General features: G+C 37.1%; 4 protein-coding genes across 6 annotated transcripts; 2 read left to right on the top strand and 2 right to left on the bottom strand.

The window, feature by feature from the left end:
- Positions 1 to 386: 386 nt before the first annotated feature.
- On the top strand, positions 387 to 2,332 carry LOC144576284 (uncharacterized). 2 transcript variants are annotated; one of them, XM_078326608.1, is made up of 5 exons: positions 387 to 967; positions 1,463 to 1,558; positions 1,677 to 1,725; positions 1,883 to 1,977; positions 2,192 to 2,332. In XM_078326608.1, the coding sequence occupies exons 1-4, from the start codon at positions 584 to 586 to the stop codon at positions 1,972 to 1,974; spliced, it is 621 nt and encodes a 206-aa protein (XP_078182734.1). In that variant the 5' UTR covers positions 387 to 583; the 3' UTR covers positions 1,975 to 1,977; positions 2,192 to 2,332. The 2 variants fall into 2 exon arrangements, with proteins under 2 accessions (XP_078182734.1, XP_078182733.1); XM_078326607.1 differs by having other exon boundaries at positions 388 to 967; positions 2,100 to 2,332.
- A 158-nt stretch (positions 2,333 to 2,490) lies between these two features.
- Positions 2,491 to 3,907, bottom strand: LOC144576285 (Prefoldin chaperone subunit family protein). Of its 2 annotated transcripts, none has more exons than XM_078326610.1 (5): positions 3,769 to 3,907; positions 3,611 to 3,664; positions 3,393 to 3,462; positions 3,003 to 3,089; positions 2,491 to 2,608 (listed from the first exon to the last, which is right to left on the bottom strand). In XM_078326610.1, exons 1-4 carry the CDS (start codon positions 3,865 to 3,867, stop codon positions 3,037 to 3,039), a joined length of 276 nt encoding a protein of 91 aa, XP_078182736.1. In that variant the 5' UTR covers positions 3,868 to 3,907; the 3' UTR covers positions 2,491 to 2,608; positions 3,003 to 3,036. The 2 variants fall into 2 exon arrangements, with proteins under 2 accessions (XP_078182736.1, XP_078182735.1); XM_078326609.1 differs by having other exon boundaries at positions 2,491 to 2,591.
- A 2,712-nt stretch (positions 3,908 to 6,619) lies between these two features.
- PAM68 (PAM68-like protein (DUF3464)) lies at positions 6,620 to 7,411 on the top strand. The gene has a single exon (XM_078326606.1). The coding sequence runs from the start codon at positions 6,631 to 6,633 to the stop codon at positions 7,243 to 7,245; it is 615 nt and encodes a 204-aa protein (XP_078182732.1). The 5' UTR covers positions 6,620 to 6,630; the 3' UTR covers positions 7,246 to 7,411.
- Positions 7,412 to 7,497: 86 nt separating this feature from the next.
- On the bottom strand, positions 7,498 to 12,638 carry LOC144576282 (putative methyltransferase PMT21). The gene is made up of 8 exons (XM_078326604.1): positions 12,284 to 12,638; positions 10,821 to 11,114; positions 10,536 to 10,684; positions 10,097 to 10,292; positions 9,580 to 9,790; positions 8,642 to 9,314; positions 8,211 to 8,288; positions 7,498 to 8,122 (listed from the first exon to the last, which is right to left on the bottom strand). The coding sequence occupies exons 2-8, from the start codon at positions 11,094 to 11,096 to the stop codon at positions 7,882 to 7,884; spliced, it is 1,824 nt and encodes a 607-aa protein (XP_078182730.1). The 5' UTR covers positions 11,097 to 11,114; positions 12,284 to 12,638; the 3' UTR covers positions 7,498 to 7,881.
- Positions 12,639 to 12,945: the final 307 nt, after the last annotated feature.

The raw sequence follows: 12,945 nt of genomic DNA, 5'->3' as shown, positions 1-12,945 counted from the left end.
AATAGAGGGGAAAACACCCCAATCAACAAAACATTAAAAAATAGTGTTTGAAGATCAGTCTGTTTCCAGAAGAATATTCTCTGTGGAAGGTTATGATTCAAAATCTGAATGAATGGAAAAAATTATTTGTTGTAATGTAATAATAAATGTATTAAATAATTGGACGGTTGGAACTCTAATATTTACTATGAGAAAAAATTATGAGCCTGCGTACTCCAACAAATTCACAATGAGTTGTCGCTCCTTAAAGGATAGAAAAAATAGAGAGAAAAACCTTGGCAGCCACAGTCTATTTTTTTTTTTAATTTAAAAAAAAAAAAAAAATGGGATAGAATAGCGGTTTGAACCAGGTCTAGGAATCAACGCTTGCGCCATCAATTGAAAACTTTGCCAACGCCCGAGAGGAATTCACCGCAGGGAGAGAGCCTGTGGAAATTCTTAACCGGTTTCATCCAAAATTTGAAATTCGATTGAAATTCGAATTCAGAGTCTGTGAGTTGGCCACTATAAATCTCCACCCTCCTCCCTCCCGTAAGCTTTCCCCTATCCTCCAAAATCTTTGCTCTTCCCCCCTCTTCCAAAAATGAGAAAGAAATCGGGTTTAACCAGGGAAAAACCCCAGACGAAGGGGAAGAAAAGTTCGCCCCTCCTCACCCCTCTCTCCACCCCCAATCAGAGGGGAAGGCAAGTCAAAACTCCGCTCTCCATGGATCCTCTTCCCTTCCTCTCCTCTGTGTCTGGTTCTGGTTCTGGTTTGAAAAGGAGCAGGAAGATGCTCTCTCCTCCAGCTCCAATTGCTCTCGATATGGCTCCAGTTTCGTCTCCTATGAATTCAAGCACCATTGCTGATCTGAGGAACCTTGTGGCTTCACGCACTGAGTCACTCAAGCGGCACTTTGACCTATGCCACAATGATGTAATGAAGGAGCTTGCTGCTTCTCAGACCCGGATCTCCAAGCGTTATAAGGTAAAACTCTTATTTCCTGCCCGATTAGTGTCAGTACTATATTACTTAATGAGATCTTGGGAGAACTTTTTATCAGAGATCTCAAGTTCTTCTTACAATTTGCTAATTCAGATCTAATTTTTTTTTGTCTGATAAACACGTGATCTAACTCATCTACCACCTACTCCATGAAATTGTGTTCAGAATACAAGATGTACGAGATATTTTATGTTTTCAACTAATTTAGCAAGACATGTAAGTTTAGGTCGTATTTTCTCTTCTTTGAGAAAGAATGTCTCTACTCGTAATTGCATTCATTAGATCTCATTTAGTCATTTTAGATCGAATCGAAAAATGTGCTATAGTTTTGATACCTAGTTAGATCTAAGACTGGCATGGCGAAAACATCCATGCTTTTTGTAGATTTGAAGTGTTTGTTTTCTCAATGCCAATGGCAGTTTAAGTGCACTTGACTTGATTTGACTTGACTCGTGATTTTTGTTATTGACTGTACAGACTCAGACGCAGGCATGCCATCACATAACAGAAGACGTTGACAAAGAGTACAAAAAGATGTCGGACAGGATAGTAGAAAACACCGAGCTTATCAAGGTACTTACTTTTAAGTAATAGCCATACATTAATTATGCTTCTATCAAAACAAGACATTATTGAGCAACATATATATTTCTTATTTACTGACAATGGAACTTTCATATTTGCCTTTCAGAGCTCATACAAGGATTTCATAGAAGAAGCACAATCTGCAGCATCTCGTCGTATGATAACAACACTTTTACTTATTTTTCCCCATTTTCCCCTCTCAATTGACACTCCAATGCTTAAAACAACAATGTTTTGGGGTCAATCTATTCATACATGGAAAACAAGGTGATCCTAACTATTAACCTTTCATTTTCCTACTGATGAAAACAGTGTGCAAGGTGTCCTTTTCTGACCTGGCAAAATCAACTGAAAAGGCTCTTAATGACTTACGCACTCGCTATAAGATTCCAACTGCTATATAGTCTGTAAGTTCCTTAATTTAGTTTATTTCATTATAATCTAAGGTCTTGATGTTATAGTTCTGCTACAGCCTTGTTTTATTCAATTTCAAAATATACTAATTTGAATTCATCTTTTCCTCCAATAGGGTTCACTAAAGCAAATCTGCTTGGTGCTGGTAATATTTTGCTTTGGATTGAGTTGGAGTGGGAAGGTGCAAAAATACAATTTCCTTTGCAGATACCTCTTATTTTTGTTTTGAGTACAGAAGAATTAAGGAGATGAAAGGTTTGATCTTAATTGTACAAAAGTAGGGTATAGCTTTGTGAACTCTCTCCATCTTGCAATTGTATACCTCGTAATACAGGGAATTAGATCATAATTCATTATGTAATAAATCTAATTAGTGAACTTTTTCCCCGTACCAATACTCTACTTTTCTCTGAGACAAATTTCAGAAAATTCAATTTTCCACTAAGCTCTAGCCTATTTTGGATTCAAGTAATCAGTAAATCAAAAAGAAAAAAAAAATAGAATAATAATAATAATACTGATCTCTATTCTTTATGTCCTGCTCACACATAATGCAAGTCCTTGGTACATTTTTGATGCACAGAGCTCTCTAGTTATCCATCATGCACTGCAGCATAAGATAGCCTTATAAAGGTCAAAGAAAGCACAGTGTAACAATAAATTACCACACAAGTTTTAAAAAAAAAATTCTACATTCAAAATTTACAACAAGCAGACATAGAAGACCATCTTTTTTATCAGTTAGTTTATTTATTATTTTTCAACAATCCAAAGTGCATATAGACAATATTTCAGTGCCGTATATGCATGCTAATGATTTTATTTTTAATTGGATTGTATATTGGCAAAACTATGCCCAAATGATTATGCAAATATTACTGTTTGGTATCAAGCAACTGAATGAGTAGTGTCCATACTGATCACTAATTTACTTAAATGCTGACCTGAATCTGGTAATCACAATACATTAGAAGCAACCAGCCAGTGAAGTAAAAGCAACACAAAGTTCAGTGCATACCAGTTTGCTCTTGAAAAGTTGCAACAGATGGTGGTCATTTAACAGTACTCAGCTTCTCAATTTGGGCCTTTGCCAGATCAAGTTGTTCTAGCAAAAAAAATGTCAATTAGACACTGTAACAACTAATAAAGAACAAGGAGAGATTCAATTACCACAACCCTTTTTTGTACAAAATAATTTGAAACCTAAATTCCAAACAAAATTGTGAGGCGTCAGTCTTGTTTCATTTTGAAAATAATGCATTCAAGTCAAAGATCCAAAATTTGGAGTTCAGTTGGTGCAAGATCAAGAAGCTGAAAAATCAATGGGCATCGTGATTAATTCGCTCTGTTGATTTATGAATTCCTCCTCTACCTCTAGAACAATAAGGTGCTTAAAACAAAATCATACTCTGCTCAACTGCTATGGCTGATTTTACATTTCTCCGGAAGAAAATGTTTCCATTTTTCTGGTATACAGCCTGTAAAAGATACATTAAATTTAATAAGCATCCTATTTTGTCATAATGCACACAAGATGCTACCAAAAAAAAAACATGAAAGACAGGTACAATCAAATAACCAAAAAAGGGTTAAAAATGGGTGTGACGTGTGATGCATAAAACTAACCCGACTGTCAGGTACGCTGTTGAGCTCGGAAATAGCAACTTCGTGCGCTCTCACCTTCGTCATAGAAAGGGAAATATAAGAAGAGATTGAAAAGGAGGCAAAAAAATAAAAAAATTGGAAAGCCTACATATTAGAGAGGTCATGAGAGTTACACGCACCTCTTTGAGAAGATCCAGCTTAGAATTTGGCTCATCCGACGACGTAGATTTTGCGCTCGAGGCCACTAACGGCGAAGATGATGGGGAAGCGGCCGCCATTCGAGTCGCTAGTGCTTCTTACTTTTTCCCCTCTTTTTGTAGTCCGTTTTTTCTGTAATTTGGTTTTCCGCCGACCAATGTCGCTCCTTAAGGTCTGATCGGAAAGGAGCTTTTCTAGCGTAAGCGAGAAACAGAAATAGAATTGACGCTGCTTGTCTGATCGGAAGAGAACGATCAACTGGAAAAGAAACGAATTGGCACGATTTGAAGGCGTCGAAATCGCGAAGAGAAATCCAGCCAAAAAGGTAGAGATTTGACCAGAATTGTTTCTGTGCGGAAGTGAAGTATGATATTTTTCCTGCGATATCCTTCTCTTCTATAGCTTGTGAGGTCTCTACCAAAGCGAAAGAAGACAAAAAAAAAATGGAAAGAATAAATAAAACGAGGTTCCAACGAACAAGCAATTTCTAGTGATTAAGGATTTACTCTAACGCAAGTGTCTAGGTTAATCTCTTTTCCGATTCAGGCTAATTTATTTTTTTTTTATTTCATTGTGATACTTTACGCAAGTACCAAATTACTTCCAATGATCTTATTAAGGATGAATCCCTTTTCCAATTATTGTATTTATTATATTGTGATTCAATGTTTTACTATTTAAATAGTACAGGTTAATCCCCAAGTTAACTTAGGTTAATCTACTAATTATGTTTGTTGCAAATTAAAGATTAGATTAATCCACTTAGTGCATTGGATTGGTTGATTTATTAATTAATTGAATATGCAAGAAAATAAATTAATTTTCTGTTAAGTTGTATTTTTATTTGTTGTGTTTGTTGCAAATTAAATACGTCTTTGGATTTTAAATGCTGTTGATAAATATGAAGCCTCACATCTGATTTCTGCAGCTTCAAGCCTGTTAAGAGTCTTAGTATTATGTAAGGATATGTGTTAAGAATCTTAGTATTATTAATGAATGCTACGGTTGTCAAATGAATCCCTTTTCCAATTATTAATAAGCCTGTCATAAAAATAGATCAATAATATCTGAGTTTAGAAAAAGCACATAGAAAAACAGTTATTGTATCTGTATACTAAATAATAACAAGGATAAAAGTGTAATTTTCTCTTAAAGTGAAATCATTTCTTTTGATTATGCACGCTTCCAATCAAAAATTAGAGATGAATTCAATTCTTTTCTATTTTGATTCCGATCAATAAAATTCAATTGAAAATCGTCTCTATTGAATTGAAATCTATTGAACTCTATATCTATTTTGTTCCGATCACACCCGAAGTACGAAGTCGTGTAGTGGTTGTAGTTAGTTCAGAAATGGCAGTATCTGTAGTACCACTAATGAAATCCCGTACCAGTTACTGTATACACAGAAATATCACAAGTTCAGGAGATTGTGAAGAGATATCAACAATGCAGTCAAAAGGAGCGCCTGGTGCGCTTAAGCGCAGAGGCAAGACAATTTTGATATTGGGTAATTGTGTGTAGCCCGGGCAAGTGCGGCTCAGGAAGAAAGTACCTTTTGCACTTAAAAGCATTTGAAAAGCTCTAAATCATGTAAAGGTAGTATGCAATTTGTGACTAATATGTAATTTTAAAAACTCAAGCGTTGGTACTTGGTTTTGTAAAGGTAGTATGCTGCCAACTCAATCAGTCCTTGTTCTAACCTAAATACCAGGAACCAGATCTGAGAGCTGATCGATTTGTAAATTATTTTGAAAACCTTGCTTGACCTTAAATATCAATTTGTAAATTATATCATCCATATACAAAAAGAATACATAACTGAGTATACAATACATAGTAATCTGGCCTAAGATTAATTGCTTTGATAATTCCATTATTAATTTATTCAACACAACTGGTACTGTTTGGTACTGGCATCTTCTCGGGTATAAACCCTCTATACCAAATGAATACAGAGAACTTCAGAGTTGTACTTTGATAAAAAAAACAAAAAATTCCAGTAATTTATTGCATGCACAGTTTTAGAGTTTCGATCAAAACTCCAAACAAAAATACCAAAACTTGCCAATCTAGTCAAACTGTGATTAGCCCCTTATTAATTCACATTAAGCATCAATAGGTCCATTTCATGTAAACATAAAATTTTTTAATAAGTATCTATGACCATATTATACAAAAAATAATTACCATTTGTGATGCATATGCCATTTGAAATTTACATTTGCAGTCAAGCTACAGATTTAAGAGATATTGGAAGCAAACCCAAATTTGAAGAAAGGTCATACAATACAAAGAGTAAAGGTTGAATTGAACTAACAACAAGATTGACGGTCAAATGAATGAACAAATTTGTCAATCAAAGAAAATGTGAAAAGGACAGACATAGATACCTCCAGTTGAGTGTACTAGTCGATGAAAATTGGAGAAGGAAAGAGGGGTAGGTTGTTCTAGGGTTTCGACGGTAGATTAAAAGGGTAAATCAGCAGTGTGAAGGAGGTGCAGCGGAGAAGGGGCTTCAGCGTCCAACGAAAGCGTGGAGGAGGAGGAGGAGGAGAAGGTGCAGGTGCAGTGATTTCATCGTCCAGAAAAGCCTGGCTACATTTATTATTGAATCTGGCGGAAGATAAAATGAAAGAGGATTTCATTCTAGAATGACGATTTTGCCCTTCCACAGAAATCTAATCTGGTCCGTTGATTTAAAAAAACAATAAACGGTTGACATTAAAAACGGTCCATAGAAGCATTTGCCTACATTTATACATCCCTGTATATTTAACGGGCCTTGTTCATGAGACCATCAAATTCAGCCCGTTTAGGAGAAATGGCACTAGAGGCTAGCAATGCAATGCTCATCTCCTCTTCTCCTTGAAAAGGTTTATCCAAAACCTCGATCCGTTCTCCCTCCCTGTCACTTCCATAGTTCCATGGCGTCTTCCCTCACCCTTTCTCTCCTTCCCATATCCTCTTCCTCTCGAAACCTTCTCTCTCCACCCCCATCTATTAATTCGAACCGTCTCCGACCACCTCCCCTCGCCGCCACCAAAAGGCGCAAGAGGCGCAAGGGTCCCCTCCGCTTGGAAGAGGAGGCAACGCAAGAGTACCAAAGAGAAGAAAACTTAAATGAACAAGAGGACGACAGAGATGCCACCATACCACAAGTCGTAACGGATCGAATGATGCGAAGAATGGGTTTATCGGTGGGGATACCTCTCTCTCTGGGATTGTCGTTCTTCCCATTTTTCTATTATCTGAAGAAGGTTTTGAAGATCGATGTGCCTACGTGGATCCCGTTTGGTGTTTCATTTTTCTTCTTTGGGAGTGCTTTGCTCGGCGTTAGCTATGGGATTGTCTCTGCCAGCTGGGACCCTCTTAGAGAGGGCTCGCTCATTGGCTGGAATGAGGCCAGGAGGAATTGGCCCGTCTTTTGGGAGTCACTACGGGGAAAGAAGGATTAGGATTAGGATTCGGTAGATATTAATTATTAAAGGACTGAATATGAGATGAGTTGTAGAAATTTCGTTTTTCTTTCACCCGTTGTTGGGAATTAATTTGTTGCCAAGCAAATGTGAAATCATAAAATTCTCAGTGGTAATTTATATGTAATCAATTTACTGTTTCAATCATATGCTGTATTAAGTAATAAAAGGGCATGACTCGGAGCTTATTAAGAGATAGAAGGAGAATTATATTCAGACATAGTACCTTAATCAACAAGCAATTAATCAGATTGATATATTCAAGAAATAACGTCAGATACTATCTCAAATGCACCTTATCTATAGCCACTACATTTATTGAGAATTTTGAAATTGCAAACACCTAAACAAATACATGATTCATACACTTGCAACTAGGTTTTGACTCACTATCCAACGATATCTCTGACAAAGAATACATTAAAAACAAGAATCTAAAGAATACTATACGGAACATATATTTCCTCTTTCTATTATTATTACCATTATCATAGGTGTAGAACAAACCCTGTCCATCCAATTAGAGGGAGATTGGCATTGTGTCGCATCAAATTCCTTTTCACATGAACAAATATGGTATTTCTTGCTGTTTTATGTACGTCGTCAAGTAAAAGACTAAAAAGCTGATTTTATTTCATCATTGCTGCTTTGTTTTGAATACCAGAGCTTCTTTTGGCATATCAAGATCTTTTCCTTCTCTACATTGTATTCTGTGTCGTGCTTCTGACAACCCCATCTCATGCCTTTCGCAAGAGTTGCAATTGAATCAATAAAATAAGTAGATTCTCGTATTATGGCATAACCGGTTGGGCGCAAAATTCTGTCCATCTCTAGCAGGACATATTTCATCTCGCATCTAAAGGAATGGGAATACTTTTGTTATTTAAAAATCAGTGCAAATTGATGGAGTTTAAATATAGTGAAAATTAAGTCTGAATAATTACCTGTGGCTTTCAGCAGTAAAAAGGCCATCAAGATGCAATAGATCATACGTTCGTGGATAAGTTGAGAACGCCTCGCACCTATTAATTTACAGATAAATAACATGAGAAAAATAAGTCCGAGTATCTTTTGTCTTCCAAACAGGTTCGTATAACCTGAAACTGTGCCAGTTAGGAACAGAACCAGAACCCATATCTCATTTGCAACTTTTCCTTTTGTGACTTTTGCTAGAGCTGCGTAGAAGTTTTACACAGTTTCCCACACAAGCCAAAGGCTTAGAGATTGGGTTCTAGCAAAAAACATAGATTAGTCTTTTTAGGTCAGTACAATACCAAATTCAGTACCCCCACTGTATCAATTGAATCTGGTGTCAATACAAGCTCGACTGGTATGCAATTTTCCCTTTTAAGCGAGAAATGAATAGAGCACTCACCAGTCATGGTAGCTACCAACAAGTCCTCTATCATAGACTGCACCAAGTGAATTGATCCCATAAGATGAGACCACATTCATCACCCACACAGGATCTTTTATGAGCGCAGCGGCTAAGCCTCCATAAAGTGTGTTCATATCCATCACATTTCTGATCTTATCACTACCAAGAGCAGGTAATAAAGTTTTATAGTGCTTGACCCTAGCCTTCCACTTGCTATTGTCATGTTTGAACATTCCTGCATTACCCCCAGGCACCAAACCAATGCGCTCAGGAGCCACATGTAATCTCTCTGGCCATTTAGGTGCCGATTTCAAGGCCAGTTTCTTGAACCTAGGGTTAGGCACTGTAATGCATGAGCGCATGGGGGTGTACCATGCCGAGTCAGGATCGAGGCTGTCATCACACTTCGGGGGGTATGATGACGGGGTGAGCTTCTCATAGCAAGTGTTGTCGAGGGACTTCTGCCAGATGGCAATGTCATCCTTTTTGTTGTAGAGCTTGAAGCACATGCTTGTGAGGAGCCTTTTGAGTTTGTCAAGGTCAGATTTTTGTTCAGCAGCAGTGGTGTTCCAGCCACGCCAACGGTTTTCGTAGTTAACTGGTGGTCCTGAGAGAACCCAGAAACCGCCGGGTCGAAGGATGCGGTGGATTTCCATCAAGTATATACCTCCTGGAAATGAAAGCATTCATATTTAGGATTCAAAGCAGCAATGCATGCCATAAGATACTTGCAGCACTCAAAAGTACTATGTAGTGGTTTGGATTTAAGAATAGAAAACAAAGACAGACTACTAAGGTGTGCTTGGAGAAAGCGAATAAAAGAATTTAAAAATTGATTATCAGGTTGGGAGTGAGGATCTTTTTACCAAATTTGGTGAAAAATAATTAATTGTCAAATGGCTTCAGTAGGTTTTTAAAAAGGAGAGGAGCGTTACCAAATTCAGACCAGGGAATGAGGCATCTAGAGCAGTGTGCAATGTCAAAAGAATTAGAGGGGAAAGGTAGGCGTTGCGTGGAGATAATTCCTAGAATTGCAGGAATCCCACGCTCTAGAGCAAATTGAACTTGAGCCTCATGGTTGTCTCTTGGAGCAAGAGAAACTGTCAGAATTCCACGGTCTAATAGATCACCTCCCCAGCTAGCCACCTGAGGAAAATGAAAAATGAAAATAAGCTTAACATTGGAAGATCCACCAATGTAGTGCAACCATTTAGGAAGAATTGCTTGAACTTGTGGTTTTACAGTTTATTTCTTCCAATTGATTTTCTAGAGATAACTGGTATAGAATGAATGTACTATCAAGGAAACAAGGCAGGTATTGAGTAAATTGCAATTATATAATCCTTTCACCTTTAAAATCTTAGCTTATTAGCCGGGTTTGTGTTATGTAAACTTACCAATGTTAAAAAAAAAACAAATATATTGAGGTAATTAATAGGGTGAGATCTTAACCCCGCATCCAGTGTCAATAGCAGTACGAACAGTGCCATCCTTCATGCCAGGAATTAAATTTTGCATCAAGTCAACATATGCACTAACACCATTGGGAAACATAGTGCCTCCACCTGGGAAAATAAACTTCTCTCCTTCTTTCCTCAGCCAGTGCTGGTTTGACTTCTCATTGTTTATCCAGTCATAAGGCACATTCCTATAATATAATGGAGAATTGAAGAAGTTAGCTAACCATTGGTATTTGTTTGACTACACGACCAAAATAAACAAAATGTCCAACATTAGAATCTTAGCCCATGCAATGTTAAAAGTTGCAACAAGGTCCCTGGATATTTGATTTATCCCAGTCTGTTTTTCCAATAATTAAATAACATCATTACCCTAGGAGCCTAAAATTGCTACTACGTGCAAGGATGCTTCATGTTTTAGCGTTAATTACCTGTACCAACATTCATTCTTGCTTTTTGGCCATCTTATAGGAGGCTTATACCCATTTGGAGGCGGCACTAAGCACTGTTTCCTTTCCATCACTGGCGGACAGTGTCTTTCCATGAATGTCAGTCTGTAATTACCATACTTTCTCCATCTCTGAAAAGCAAAAGCAAGAACATGGTTAGGCACATTTACAGTCAAGAGCTACCAACCATACAAGATATGTCTGTAGTAAAAGCATCCTTGATTCCATGTTATGCACCAAAAACTGAAATTATCATAAATTATGTACCTTAGGGTCAGTGCATGGCGTATAATCTTGAAAATCAAGTCCGCACTCTGGGAAAGTAACAGCCTTCATTTGGAGAGGAGCAATACTGGTTGCAACAGCTTTATGACCTTGAATCAATGATGCCATATCCTTATTGAAGAAGTGGTTTTTCTCAGAGCAGTACATTCCTCCAAGATAAAATGAAAAACCACACAATACTATGAACATCAAGGTAATGGGAACAACTTTGGAGTTCTTGTTAGGGTAAGCCCCTGACTTTGAATCTTTACCCTTCATCTTTTCTGCTATTTTTTCCTGCATAATAGCAACAGGAAAAAACAATAGAATGTTAATCTGGATTTTAAAAGTTGATGTTCAGTAGTTTGTACAAATGTTTTAAACATTTTGTTGACGAATAGATAATCTCCTTAAAGAGAGTTCAAATGAATTTTACAAAAACATAAATGATCCAGTATAAGCAGAAGATGAAGAGGCACAGTAGTTAACTACAAAGCTCCAAACAGAAAGGTAAATGACTAATTTAGCACAGCTAGTAACAAAGGTGCACTACTGAGAGTTATTGAAATATTCAACTCGAAGATTTTAGCACCATAGTAGTAAAATGAAGACATCAAAAAGGCAACTCCTCATCTGAAAACTCACCTAAAATTGTAGGACCCACACAATTGTGACTTCTAAAAATAAAAAATTGAAATCACTTATTATCCACAGATAAAAATTAAACTATTTATCCACAAATTAAGTCATTGTCAATCTACATTTACCGAATTTTATGAAGTGTATAACTTACGAAGATGTTACTTCCTTTCTATTAGATCGGCCAGATTTAAAGAAAAAAATGCATTCTGGTAACCAAAGCATCGAGAATTAAAGAACAAGACCATTGGTTGGTACAATTCAAACTTTAAAGTATGATTCATATCAAGAGTGTGTAGATCTGATCTAATTCTAGTATACTCGACCTTTCAGTGGACAGTAGAAAATATAATTGGGCTATATGTAAGAAAGTGCTTATCCATAACAATTAATTAGTTGTACCTAATTATCCTACACAAGTCAAACAACTGAATCTTGTGACTTCGTACACAAATAAATTAAACTAATAAATTCAAATGATCTAATTAAGAATTGAGGCCTGCCTACTCATTAATGCTAAAAGTGTCCATTGTAGAATATCTTTGTAAGAAATTGAAATAGAAAATAAGAAACGCATCAAGGAAGCCATCAGGTTCAAACTGAATCTAACGGATCTGTAGAATCCCAATGCAGGACCTCGAATTTACCCTAATTCCCATATTAATGAACCAAAACACAAAATTATCGCAAATGTCAAGCTCAATATTACGGAATCGGGTTAACTTAAAAGATAAAGAAAAACAAAAAACGAACGAACGAACGAAACGATGACTTTGTTTGAAAAATCCAGATCCAAAACAGGAAACGACAATAAGAGGTTTTAGTACCTAAGTGAGTCCTGTTCTCTTCGCCTCCGCAGCTTTTCTTGAATTCACTCAAATCGCTCGGATGGAGCCGGAGAGTGGAGGTGAGAGAAGTGGAGTGGAATTGAGCAAGTGGCGAGCTGAGATATAGTGAGCAGGGGAGAGAGAGAGAGAGAGAGGAGATGGAGAGTGGACTGAAGTAGAAATCGGTCTCTATCTCTGACCCTCCCCCCAGATCTGATTGCTTCGGTTCGGTCTCAATCTATGATCTCTCTCTTATAAACAAATGAAAAATGAATATGGGAAAAATAGTTAAAAAAAAAAAAGAACGCCGACGCGGGTTTTAAATGAAATGACACATTCACCGAAAATGAGCGTTTTTTTCTTGGATCCGTCTCCTCCCAGGTACCTGACTCAGCACAATTAACGGACGGTCCAGATTTACTGGCAGCCTATTTTTGTTCGGATAACAGAGATTATTGTTGCTTTCAGATGCGTGCCATATTAAATAGAACAATTTTGGACCGTTTGATTTAATTGTACTCAGTCCGGTACCAGAGAGGATATGAATTCCAAATATTAGCTGTCCTTTTACTGTTCCGGTGTTTTTTTCGTTCCCGCCTGCTCGAAATACTTTTTCGGTTGCATCTGGAGCATGGATAGTATATAAGCCAAACTTGTCAGGT

The sequence above is a fragment of the Carex rostrata genome, chromosome 25, assembly GCF_964058835.1.
Source record: "Carex rostrata chromosome 25, lpCarRost1.2, whole genome shotgun sequence".
NCBI classification, from domain to species: domain Eukaryota; kingdom Viridiplantae; phylum Streptophyta; class Magnoliopsida; order Poales; family Cyperaceae; genus Carex; species Carex rostrata.
The sequence above is the reverse complement of the archived record's forward strand: the minus strand, read 5'-3'. Positions and strand labels throughout refer to the sequence as shown.

What these genes read in the sequence shown, in the direction of transcription:
- LOC144576285 (XM_078326610.1), bottom strand. Translation starts at nt 3,867, where the DNA reads ATGGCGGCCGCTTCCCCATCATCTTCGCCGTTAGTGGCCTCGAGCGCA. An exon ending in ACAGCGTACCTGACAGTCGG is followed by an intron (nt 3,463 to 3,610) that starts GTTAGTTTTATG and finishes TATCTTTTACAG; the next exon opens with GCTGTATACCAGAAAAATGG. An exon ending in AGCCATAGCAGTTGAGCAGA is followed by an intron (nt 3,090 to 3,392) that starts GTATGATTTTGT and finishes TTTTTTTGCTAG; the next exon opens with AACAACTTGATCTGGCAAAG.
- PAM68 (XM_078326606.1), top strand. Translation starts at nt 6,631, where the DNA reads ATGCAATGCTCATCTCCTCTTCTCCTTGAAAAGGTTTATCCAAAACCT.
- LOC144576284 (XM_078326608.1), top strand. Translation starts at nt 584, where the DNA reads ATGAGAAAGAAATCGGGTTTAACCAGGGAAAAACCCCAGACGAAGGGG. An exon ending in GGATCTCCAAGCGTTATAAG is followed by an intron (nt 968 to 1,462) that starts GTAAAACTCTTA and finishes TTGACTGTACAG; the next exon opens with ACTCAGACGCAGGCATGCCA. An exon ending in AAAACACCGAGCTTATCAAG is followed by an intron (nt 1,559 to 1,676) that starts GTACTTACTTTT and finishes TTTGCCTTTCAG; the next exon opens with AGCTCATACAAGGATTTCAT.
- LOC144576282 (XM_078326604.1), bottom strand. Translation starts at nt 11,096, where the DNA reads ATGAAGGGTAAAGATTCAAAGTCAGGGGCTTACCCTAACAAGAACTCC. An exon ending in CGCCATGCACTGACCCTAAG is followed by an intron (nt 10,685 to 10,820) that starts GTACATAATTTA and finishes TTTGCTTTTCAG; the next exon opens with AGATGGAGAAAGTATGGTAA. An exon ending in TTTACTGCTGAAAGCCACAG is followed by an intron (nt 8,123 to 8,210) that starts GTAATTATTCAG and finishes CCATTCCTTTAG; the next exon opens with ATGCGAGATGAAATATGTCC.